Below are 12,213 nucleotides of genomic sequence, written 5' to 3' on the forward strand. Positions count from 1 at the left end.
CATGAGTTTGAGTAAACTCCAGGAGTTGGTGATAGACAGGGAGGCCTGGTGTGCTGCAGTCCATGGGGTTACAAAGAGTCGAACACAACTGAGAGACTGAACTGAACTGAGTAGATTTAAATTTGGGATATAACAAAATCACTTAAACCTGAGTTAGATGATCAAGTTAAGTGAAAGGATTTTTTTTTTAATCAAAGTATGTCCATAATAAAATCATGAAACCCACTTTCTTGGTCAATAAACTGACTTAGAAATCTTTCAACTGAAGATTTACAGTGAGCTGAGTATTTTAGGAGGCATGCTTTCCTTACTAATTTCTTGATGCATGTTGAAATAGTGTCTCCCACATCTTCTTGCTCTGTTGCCTAAGTTTTTATTGGGATTCAGAAGGCCATCAACTTTTTAGTGTTAGGGAACAGAATTGGATCATAGGTATTGCATGTGTTGTTGGTTAGTCAGGAGGGTTGATGTTATACTTCAGACTGGTGTGTTGACTTGGACTATCATTATAACATTTGATTGAACCTTAGGTTACTATGCTAGGCATTCAAATAACCATTTACATACTTAGAATTCATCCTTTCTGACTTTTAAGGGGGTATTTTATGTTATAGAATTAGTTTTTATTTTTATTATTTTTTAAAATTCGAATGTAATTGCTTTACAATATTGACTGTACAGCAATGTGAATCAACTGTATGTAAACATATATACCCTCCTTTTTGAGCTTCCCTGTCACCCCCACCCCCGATTCCATCTCTTTAGGTTATCACAGAGCACTGAGGTGAACTCCCTGTGCTATATAGCAGCTTCCCACTAGCTAGCTATTTTACACATGGTAGTGTGAATACTTCAGTGCTACTCTCTCATAGAATTAACTTTTAAATCTATTTTGAAAGGTGTGCTACATTCTTAAATATTATTTTATTAAGCCCAGAAGTCAAAACTTCTGACATGCTACACATTTCTATTATGAGAATCAATGAGGAAATGAGATTTATGATAACTTGCTTTATTAATACCTTTTCAGGAGTATGCTAATTCTGTTTGTAGCATTCTTGTCATGAGGACTTTTCCAAAGTTTGTTTATACTTCTGTTAAGCTTATTTTTTACTTTTAGATTGGCTTTCAGTATAAAACAGTTTAAATTTTTTGCAAAAGTGATTTTTGAAGTAACTATAAATTTCGTTTTGAAATTTGTGATAAATTACAATCTTTTTAAATTTAGGAAGTGGAAAAGTATAGAGCTGAATATAATAAGCTTCGCTATGAACATACATTTCTCAAATCAGAATTTGAACACCAGAAAGAAGAATTTGCACGTATTTTAGAAGAAAAAGAAATAAAACACAAATCAGAGGTGAGTGACTGATTATACTGGTTTAGTCGTTATGCTACTAATCAATAAAATTTTATGATTATATATTTTTTGTGAATCCCAACTTAGAGCTGATTGCATAATTGTTTTATTGGCTAATAATTATATGACTAATATTTGTCATTATTTTCATCTGCTCTGTAGCAGCATTTTTGTCATTATTTTCATCTGCTCTGTAGCAGCATTTTTCTTGTGAATGTTCTTTTTTGACTTAATTTTTCTTCTTTCCCTCTTTCCTTTTTCCTCAGTAATGGAGATGTGTAACCACAGAGACAGACTTCTCTTTGCAAATAAAGTTTGTCTCTGTGATTGCTTGGTTAGCAGTGTCCCCCTCTACTTATTAAAATCAAAGCATATTCAGGAGAGCTCTGGCTGTCAGCTGATGCTCCTTATTTCTACTGATAAAATTAAGGAATTTATGCCTTAGGGAGTGCCCATCACCCCTAAGATCGTGCCCCTCACCATCACTGTATTCTTTCTGACATCTACAACCGTAATAATGCCTGTAGTCTACAACCGTATTGTGTGTCTGTTGAGTTAGGTGGCCTCTGTGCTCATTTTGCGGTTTGTCTCCTAAACTTGCCAAAAATGAAATTTGTGTTTCTTATTCTTCATGTTATTTTTAGGTGATTTTTCAGGATGGAAAGAGAGAGATAACAGTTTTATCCTGCTATGTTCCCTGGTGGCTCAGATGGGAAAGAACCGGCCTGCAATGCAGGAGACCCAGGTTCAATCCCTGCATGGGGAAGATCCCCTGGAGAAGGAGATGGCCACCCACACCAGTATTCTTGCCTGGAGAATTCCATGGACAGAGGAGCCTGGCAGGCTACAGTCCATGGGGTCGCAAAGAGTGGGACAAAACTGAGCAACTAACACACTTTCATTCAAATAAGAATTTAATGCTAGTTGAATTTATAAAAAAAATTGCTTGTTGTCTGTAGTTATGGGGAGTGTTCTGTGTACAAACATATCTTCATCATATATTTATTGCATTGTCTTTAGTTGGAATTAAGAGCTAAAATATACTGTCCTTCCTTTAACATTTACTAGTTAGATCAAACTGATTTCTTTTTATTAGTGAGCAAATTGCTCCATGATTATTTGAAATGTAAGAGGTTGAATGAACTTCAGATTATTTGAGTCCATTAAGAATTTGGTACTAAAAAACTAAAAATAATAGTCTTTTTCATTAAAAAATTATTTATGGCCTTTTTTTTTTTTTAAACATTGGATCTCACTTCTATTATGGTCAGTGAGATGGGGCAGGACTGTCTTATTTTCTCCATTTTAAATGGAGACAGTGAAGCACAAGGTAAGGGACTTGCCCAAAGTTTCACAGAAACTCATTAGCCAAGTTAACAGAACTCTCGTACCCCAACTCCCAGCCCAGAGTTTTAAATTTGAAATTACTAATGATTTGAGGTTGCCATGTTAATTAGGGGCCATCTACCACTGTAATGTTGTAGAGAAATGAGTTGATTTATATAAGATTTTGAATCCGTTTAAGGGAACTACATATAAAATTTTTCCTCTGGGAAAAGGAATGATAAAAATTTCAAATTTAAAATGTAGATTTAATATGTTGAAGAGTAACTACTGAAATTAAAGATAATGATGCTCTCTTTTATACTTTGCTTTTAAAATCTGATGTTGGTTGATGTTTATCTGGTAATGATTATTTGTACTCTCTCGTTTCTTAGTTTTATCTTTTTTTCTTTTAAAGAATGAAACCTGCATCTGAAATCTGATGGCTATTCTATTTTTCATCCATGAAAGACCAAATGATAATCATTAAAAATTTTAAGATGCCAGTGGCATCATTAATTTTCTAATTGGAGTGTCTTATGACGTTCTTAGAAATCTGGACATAAATGGCTAGCTCTATGCCATGATTAGTAAAAGCTGGAAAAGTGAAACTTTCTAATAAGGCCGAAATTCTCTTCTTTCTACTTCCCAGTTGATTATGCAGGAGCAGTATTAATTAGTGGATAATTGGGTGTCTGCTTTCATTCCATCACTTATCTTTACACTCCAGTTTCTCTATACAATTAAAGTAAAAGCTAGTGAGATGATGTGGATTGCAAAACAGCAGTAAAACTTCAAAGTAAGGCCTCCCCTTGCCATCTATAAATTTTATAATTTTAACTGGTATAAAATATATTATCTTGGTGTATTAAAAATAATTGGATTTTCTTGCATTAATTAAGGACTCACACAATACTTGTACATTTTCACTTCTCCTATTCTTTAGTGTTTTGGTTCATATGGTAATACTTGAAGAAGATTTTATTATTAGTGTTTTCCTGAGGAGCACTAGGAATTCACATTTTCCTCATGATATTTTAAATTTTAAAAATTACATGAAAGAAGATATCTTATGAAAAAGATATGTCATGATTTCTTAGTGCGTTTGACTGTATTAAGTGCGTTTGACATTAAGTCTGGGATTTTATACAAATGAAATTCTGAAGTTGCATACATTGTTATTTGGAAGTGGTACTACTGTGTTTTCATTTTATTAGGACTCTGATTTTATATTATTCTGCAAATAGTAATGAAGAGCAATACAGAGAGTTTTAGGTTCAGGTGATTGTGATGTAGGCTGAATGAGTGAAAGAGCAATCCAGTGAAGAAGTATTAAGATCTTGAGAGAGGGCAGTGAGCACTGCACCATATGAAAAACTGATATAATACATAATGACAGGTCGCTGAGACTGTTCCATCATGTGTCCCAAACTGGATGTGCTCTACCTTGGCTTATGTAGGGATCATGAGAAGCCAAAATTCCTATGGCAAAAAGGAGAAGTTTTCTGGGTCTCTGTTACCACATGGTCTTTTTTCCTTATAGCACTGATAGCAGGAGAACTGATTATGCCTCCTTGTTTGGGTCCTTAACGCTGACATGTACATAATCAAGTTGGTAGACATCATTAAATCTCTCAGAACACTTTTGTTCTGGTGGGTTCTAAAGTTCTATCTGAAGTGCTGCTTTAGGTCCAGGTGTTTCCTTTATTTAAAATATTCCAAATTCTCTAATTTACACCCTTCTCAGATTACTCTGAACTACATTATAATAGACAAAAGTGATGGGACCAGATGTCATGATCTTCGTTTTTTGAATGTTGATTTTTCAGTTCAGTTCAGTTCAGGCGCTCAGTCGTGTCCAACTCTTTGCGACCCCATGAATCGCAGCACGCCAGGCCTCCCTGTCCATCACCAACTCCCGGAGTTGACTCAAACTCATGCCCATCAAGTCGGTGATGCCATCCAGCCATCTCATCCTCTGTCATCCCCTTCTCCTCCTGACCCCAATCCCTCCCAGCATCAGGCTCTTTTCCAACGAGTTACCTCTTCACATGAGGTGGCCAAAGTACTGGAGTTTCAGCTTCAGTATCAGTCCTTCCAATGAACACCCAGGACTGATCTCCTTTAGGATGGACTGGTTGGATCTCCTTGCAGTCCAAGGGACTCTCAAGAGTCTTCTCCAACACCACAGTTCAAAAGCATCAACTTTTCGGCACTCAGCTTTCTTCACAGTCCAACCCTCACATCCATACATGACCACTGGATAAACCATAGCCTTGACCAGATGGACCTTTGTTGGCAAAGTAATGTCTTTGCTTTTTGCTCTGCTGTCTAGGTTGGTCATAACTTTCCTTCCAAGGAGTAAACGTCTTTTAATTTCATGACTGCAGTCACCATCTGCAGTGATTTTGGAGCCCAAAAAATAAAGTCTGACACTGTTTCCACTGTCTCCCCGTCTATTTCCCATGAAGTGATGGGACCAGATGCCATGATCTTAGTTTTCTGAATGTTAAGCTTTAAGCCAACTTTTTCACTCTCCTCTTTCACTTTCATCCAGAGGCTCTTTAGTTCTTCCCTTTCTGCCATAAGGGTGGTGTCATCTCCATATCTGAGGTTATTGATACATCTCCCAGCAATCTTGATTCCAGCTTGTGCTTCCTCCAGCCCAGCGTTTCTCATGATGTACTCTGCATATAAGTTAAATAAGCAGGGTGACAATATACAGCCTTGACATAGTCCTTTTCCTATTTGGAACCAGTCTGTTGTTCCATGTCCAGTTCTAACTTGCTTCCTGACCTGCATACAGGTTTCTCAAGAGGCAGGCCAGGTGGTCTGGTATTCCCATCTCTTTCAGAATTTTCCACAGTTTATTGTGATCCACACAGTCAAAGGCTTTCGCGTAGTCAATAAGCAGAAATAGATGTTTTTCTGGAACTCTCTTACTTTTTCGATGATCCGGCGGATATTGGCAATTTGATCTTTGGTTCCTCTGCCTTTTCTAAAACCAGCTTGAACATCTGGAAGTTCTCGGTTCACGTATTGCTGAAGCCTGGCACATATTGCTGAAGCCTTGAGCATTACTTTACTAGCGTGTGAGATGAGTGCAACTGTACGGTAGTTTGAGCATTCTCAAAGGGATTGCCTTTCTTAGGGATTGGAATGAAAACTGATCTTTTCCAGTCCTGTGGCCACTGTGGAGTTTTCCAAATTTGCTGGCATATTGAGTGCAGCACTTTCACAGCATCATCTTTCAGGATTTGAAATAGCTCAACTGGAATTCCATCACCTCCACTAGCTTTGTTCGTAGTGATGCTTTCTAAGGCCCACCTGACTTCACATTCCAGGATGTCTGGTTCTAGGTGAGTGATCACACCATCGTGATTATCTGGGTCATGATAAGAACTGTACAACTTTTTTGTACAGTTCTTCTGTGTATTCTTGCCACCTCTTCTTAGTATCTTCTGCTTCTATACCATTTCTGTCCTTTATCGAACCCATCTTTGCCTAAAATGTTCCCTTGATATCTCTAATTTTCTTGAAGATATCTCTACTCCTTCCCGTTCTTTTGTTTTCCTCTATTTCTTTGCATTGATCACTGAGGAAGGCTTTATCTCTCCCTGCTATTCTTTGGAACTCTATTCAAATAGGAATGTCTTTCCTTTTCTCCTTTGCTTTTCACTTCTCTTCTTTTCACAGCTATTTGTAAGGCCTCCTCAGACAACCGTTTTGCCTTTTTGCATTTCTTTTCCATGGGGATGGTCTTGATCCCTGTCTCCTGTACAACGTCACGAACCTCTGTCCATAGTTCATCAGGCTCTCTGTCTATCAGATCTAGTCCCTTAAATCTATTTCTCACTTCCACTGTATAGTCATAAGGGATTTGATTTAGGTCATACCTGAATGCTCTAGTGGTTTTCCCTACTTTCTTCAGTTTAAGTCTGAATTTGGCAATAAGGAGTTCATGATCTGAGCCAGTCAGCCCCTGGTCTTGTTTTTGCTGACTGTATAGGGCTTCTCCATCTTTGGCTGCAAAGAATATAATCAGTCTGATTTCGGTGTTGACCATCTGGTGATGTCCATGTGTAGAGTCTTCTCTTGTGTTGTTGGAAGAGGGTGTTTGCTATGACTAGTGTGTTCTCTTGGCAAAACTCTAGCAGCCTTTGCCCTGCTTCATTCCGTACTCCAAGGCCAAATTTGCCTGTTACTCCAGGTGTTTCTTGACTTCCTACTTTTGCATTCCAGTCCCCTATAATGAAAAGGACATCTTTTTGGGGTGTTAATTCTAAAAGGTCTTGTAGGTCTTCATAGAACCGTTCAGCTTCAGCTTCTTCAGCGTTACTGGTTGGGGCATAGGCTTGGATTACCGTGGTATTGAATGGTTTGCCTTGGAAACGAACAGAGATCATTCTGTTATTTTTGAGATTGCATCGAAATACTGCTTTTCGGACTCTTTTGTTGACTATGATGGCTACTCCATTTCTTCTAAGGGATTCCTGCCCACAGTAGTAGATGTAATGGTCATCTGAGTTAAATTCACCCATTCCAGTCCATTTTAGTTTGCTGATTCCTAGAATGTCGACATTCACTCTTGCCATCTTCTGTTTGACCACTTCCAATTTGCCTTGATTCATGGACCTAACATTCCAGGTTCCTATGCAATATTGCTCCTTACAGCATCGGAGCTTGCTTCTATCACCAGTCACATCCACAACTGCGTGTTGTTTTTGCTTTGGCTCTGTCTCTTCATTCTTTCTGGAGTTGTTTCTCCACTGATCTCCAGTAGCATATTGGGCACCTACCGACCTGGGGAGTTCCTCTTTCAGTATCCTGTCATTTTGCCTTCTCATACTGTTCATTGGGTTCTCAAGGCAAGAATGTTGAAGTGGTTTGCCATTCCCTTCCCCAGTGAACCACATTCTGTCAGACCTCTCCACCGTGAACCGACCGTCTTGGGTGGCCCCACACGGCATGGCTTAGTTTTACTGAGTTAGACATGACTGTGGTCCTGTGATCAGATTGGCCAGTTTTCTGTGATTATGGTTTTAGTGTGTCTGCCCTCTGATGCCCTCTCGGAACACCTACCGTCTTACTTGGGTTTCTCTTACCTCGGACATGGGGTATCTCTTCAAGGCTGCTCCAGCAAAGCGCAGCCGCTGCTCCTTATCTTGGACGAGGGGTATCTTCTCACGGCTGCCCCTCCTGACGTTGAACGTGGAGTAGCTCCTCTCAGCCCTCCTGCGCCCCGCAGCAGCTGCTGCTTGGAGGTGGGGTTGCTCCTCTTGGCCGCTGCCCCTGACCTCGGAAGTGGGGTAGCTCCTCTCGGCCGCCACCCCTGTAAGCCAGCTTTTTCACTGTCTTGTTCACCTTCATCAAAAGGCTCTTTATTTCCTCCTCTTCTTTTGCCATAAGAGGGGTGTCATCTGCATATCTGAGGTTATTGATATTTCTCGTGGCTATCTTGATTCCAGCTTGAGCTTTATCCAGCCGGGCATTTCTCGTGATGTACTCTGCGTATAAATTAATTTAGCAGGGTGACAGTATACAGCCTTGACATATTCCTTTCCCAATTTGGAATCAGTCCATTGTTCCATGGAGAAGGAAATGGCAACCCACTCCAGTATTCTGGCCTGGAGAATCCTGTTGACAGAGGAGCCTGGTGGGCTGCTGTCTGTGGGGTCGCGGAGAGTTGAACATGACTGAAGTGACTTAGCATGCATGCATGCATTGGCGAAGGAAATAGCAACCCACTCCAGTATTCTTGCCTGGAGAATCCCAGGGACAGAGGAGCCTGGTGGGCTGCCCTCTGTGGGGTCGCACAGAGTCTGACATGACTGAGGGACTTAGCAGCAGCAGCCATTGTTCCATGTTTGGTTCTAACTGTTGCTTCTTGACCGCACTTCTTAGATTCATTTATAGCAATGTGAGCAATCAGTTGTCTCTTGGGCCATTTTGGCCCAGGCTGCAGAGCATTATTTTAAGTCCTTTTGGCTTAAAGTGAGCCTTCTAAGCTCATCCTGGCTAAAACAACCCCTGGTGGTGTTTATAGATGTCGTTTTTAACTTTATTTCTCTCTCTTTTTTAAACAACTGAATTTGTTTTTTAAAGTTAAATCCTCCAAAGAAACCCCATACATAAAAAGAGGAGCTGGTATGGTTAACAACAAAGATTTGTTAGTGGTAGTAGTTGGGGATAGGGAGTTGGAAAGATCAGCAAAGGGAAAGAATGAGTTTTACTTTGATTATTTGGACCCTCATTCCTGGAGGTGTGGGACCTCTGAAGTGCGTTAGAGGTTAGGAAGCAGCTTGAAATCTCCTGATGCTGAGGTGCATGGGATCCAGTTTCAGTGGTTGGCATGAATAAGAAGACTTTCTGTTCAACAAGTTCCCTGGTGATTTGTCATTACCCTGGGGTAGTGATTTTCAGTTCTTTCTTGCATCTGAGAATTAAGAACTAGGCCATCACTACAGCTGGGGCTTTAATAAATTCTCAGCTGTCATTAAAACTCTCATCAGTCACATTTGTAGTTAGTAATATGGACAAGCAGCTTTTTTTGTAAATTAAGTTGCCTTGGAATAGATGATTTTATTAGTGTAGATATAGCCAAAGAATTACTGTCACATGAGGAAAAGCTTAGGAGTAATCAGCATATTGATCTTGTGTAAGCCTCTATAATGTTCTGATGAATTTTTAAAATACTTGACATATTTTAAATTATTCTGTAGTGTTATTTTTAATTTTGAACTTTAGCTAGCATCTGATGAAGCCCTGTGCTAAACACCATGAGGAGATGGAGGGAGAAAAATAGGACAGGGTCCTTGCCCTCACACTTGAGTCGTGCCAAGTACAGAATGAAGAATGTGACATTTTAGAATTTTTTTTCCTTTCCTTTTTCATTCACCACCTGAGCTTTTTTGTTTCGTATTGTGCAATTTCAAATTTTAATTTGCTGACTTGTAACATGTTTATGGCTGAAAATTTAAGGTTATATGTTTTCTTTCAAATTATTATTAGATTGCAAGATTGGAGGAAGATAAAGAGCTCCTTAACCAGTTGCACAGTGTCGATCCCACAAGAGAGGGCAAACGAGTGGACCAGCTTGTTCGAGAAAAAACCCATTTGAATCAGAAATTAAAAAGTTTAGAAGCTGAAGTAGCAGAATTAAGAGCTGAAAAAGAGAATTCTAGTGCTCAGGTGGAAAATGCCCAAAGAATTCAGGTGCGGCAGTTGGCTGAGATGCAGGCTACAGTCAGATCCCTGGAGGTAAGGTTTTAATTGCTTCCCGGTAGACTATGGCATCCTTTTTCTTTTCTTTCTTTTTTTTTTTTTGAAGTGCAGTTGACAGACCTTTGATTTTTAGAGCATAAATACATGCTCACCACTTTAATGCTGATGCATTTGTGGAATCCCAAGAGTAGATATACTTTCTGTAAAGAAGAAAGCTCTTGATTGAAGCAATAGCTATGCTACCACATTTACAAAGGGATTATTTGTTCTTTGGGAGTCATGTCACCTAGCTGAAATGTTTTAACTCTTACAATGCCACAGATTAGAATATTCAAACATTTTTTTAAAAATTGAGTTTCTGAAGACTAAAATCATCTCAAACCAGAAAGAGCAATTTCTTTCTAGTCATTCCCTTACTCTGTGATTTAAGATCTTACAATCGTAAATCCTTTTCAACAGAAATACTGCACTTATGTGTCTTGTGACAGCTTCGTGCCAGAGTAACAAAATTCAGCCTGGCTGCTAATGCACATAAGCCTTCACTGAAGCATTCCTCAATTCATTAGAGGAAGAAAAGCGCTGTCAGAGCTACATTAGTACTCTTAGAGGTATTCTGCTACGAAGTTCTTGGTTTCCATTGTTGGAAAGGAAAAACTTTTCCTTTATCTGCTTAGGTTCAGTGTTTGAGGATTGTGAGTTAAACTGACAACAGACAGATTAGCAAGAGAAAAGGCAGATTTTTACTCGTGTGTAAACAGGAATTCACAGAAAAATGTGACTCAGAGACGATTGTAATTTGGGGCTTATATACCATCTTAATGAGGAAAAGAGACGGGGAGAAAGGACAATTATAGGAAAACATGACTTTTAGGAAAGATAAATGGGCCCTTAGGAAAACAAATGGGAGATGTGGCAATTTTGTGATGATGTTTGTGTAGATGATTTCTTATCCTGGTGGTGGTGTCTCCTGTGATAGAAATTGGTCTTCCCTGGTTATGAAACCCCTGGGGATAGGAATTCTAACATTTAAATTCTTTTTAGAGGCTCTGCTTTTAGACAGATAAGAGGAGTTCAAGATAAAAGTTTTTCTTGTGTCTTGTGATTCTCAGAAGACTTCAGCTCAAAGTAATATTTGTGTCGCAGTGGCAAATTCTGGACCCCTTTACCATTTTATTTAGATAATGCTTAGTGTCTTACATGAAGCAAATATACTAGTTTCATAGTTTTTAAAAATTTATTTTGAGCAATCTGAAATGTTATGTTTTCAGAATGTTTCAGAATAGTTGTGAAGTGATTTGAACTGGAGGGAAATTAGTATGCACATAGTTTGTATATAAAATCCAATATCCAAATCCAAAGTAGCGAGTTTTTTCCAGGCAACCAACTGGTATAAGAAGTAAATTAGTATGTTTTGAAGAGTAGAAGTCACCTTTTTGTTTTCCGGATGAAGCTCCTGACAGTATTTAGTGGATTCCTGAACTAAAGTTGTCGTTGGACAGTATCATTGGACCTTAGACACAAGACATTTCAGAATGAAGTGTTTATGTTGCCATCCTTCCAGCCTTAATGTATCTCCTCAGTGACAGAATAAGTGGGGTGATTGTGTTTTGAGTATAGTATGTGATCTCTGTGTGAAACTTTGTGTTGAGGTCATTTAGTGATTATTTTTAGAACAAGTTGAATGATGACACAGGGTGGGAAGTTTATTTGTGATGTTTTCAAAAAAGCCTATGTTTTTATTATTTGTCAGATGAAAATAAGTAAATGGCAGCTATCATGCCTTTCTTTGTTGTTGGGTTTTTTTTGGGGGGCTCTCATTGTGCCTGGAGAGTATCATTTTATATGTGAGGAAATAATTTTTTTGAATTATTTTTAATATACTCCTTATCATATTTAAGATATATAGGAAATGAGATGTTATAGAACTGAAGCTTATCCTTTAATTGTGAAATGTTTTCATGTTAGCTATTTTGAATAGAAATATTTTTTAAAAGTATTTATTTTTCCCTTTCTAATTAAAGAGTACTATGAGTATTACCAACCAGAAATTTTCTTGACAACTTCATTAAGAATTTTTATTATGTGATGAGGTCAGGAACTGTGGAGTTCTTTGCCCATACTTCCAGAAGCTCCAGATTAGTTGAGGATTTTGAAATTTTCATCTCTTGGGTTGTTTTTTTGTTTTTTTCCTTAATCTCCATTGATTTTAGATTTTCAGTTCTCACTTTTTAATACCACAAATGAGCCCTCCTGTCTACCTGGTAATATATTTTTTCATATCTTCTATGCACTTTTAATCCCTCAGA

General features: G+C 38.5%; 1 protein-coding gene across 6 annotated transcripts in view; it reads left to right on the plus strand.

Annotated features, from left to right (window-relative positions):
- CEP83 (centrosomal protein 83) overlaps window positions 1-12,213 on the plus strand; it is a 136,220-nt gene that overhangs the window by 79,507 nt on the left and 44,500 nt on the right. For 5 of the 6 annotated variants that reach the window (XR_006265535.1, XM_043447432.1, XM_043447433.1 and 2 more), the window contains 2 exons: window positions 1,229-1,360; window positions 9,695-9,943. Coding sequence is in view for 5 of the 6 variants with exons in the window: in XM_043447432.1 (XP_043303367.1) it covers window positions 1,229-1,360; window positions 9,695-9,943 (381 nt within the window). In the remaining variant the exon portion in view is untranslated. Of the gene's footprint in view, window positions 1-55; window positions 167-1,228; window positions 1,361-9,694; window positions 9,944-12,213 lie in introns of those variants that run through there. The other variant, XM_043447434.1, reaches the window with a different exon arrangement.

This window comes from Cervus canadensis, chromosome 25 (genome assembly GCF_019320065.1).
Source record: "Cervus canadensis isolate Bull #8, Minnesota chromosome 25, ASM1932006v1, whole genome shotgun sequence".
NCBI lineage: Eukaryota > Metazoa > Chordata > Mammalia > Artiodactyla > Cervidae > Cervus > Cervus canadensis.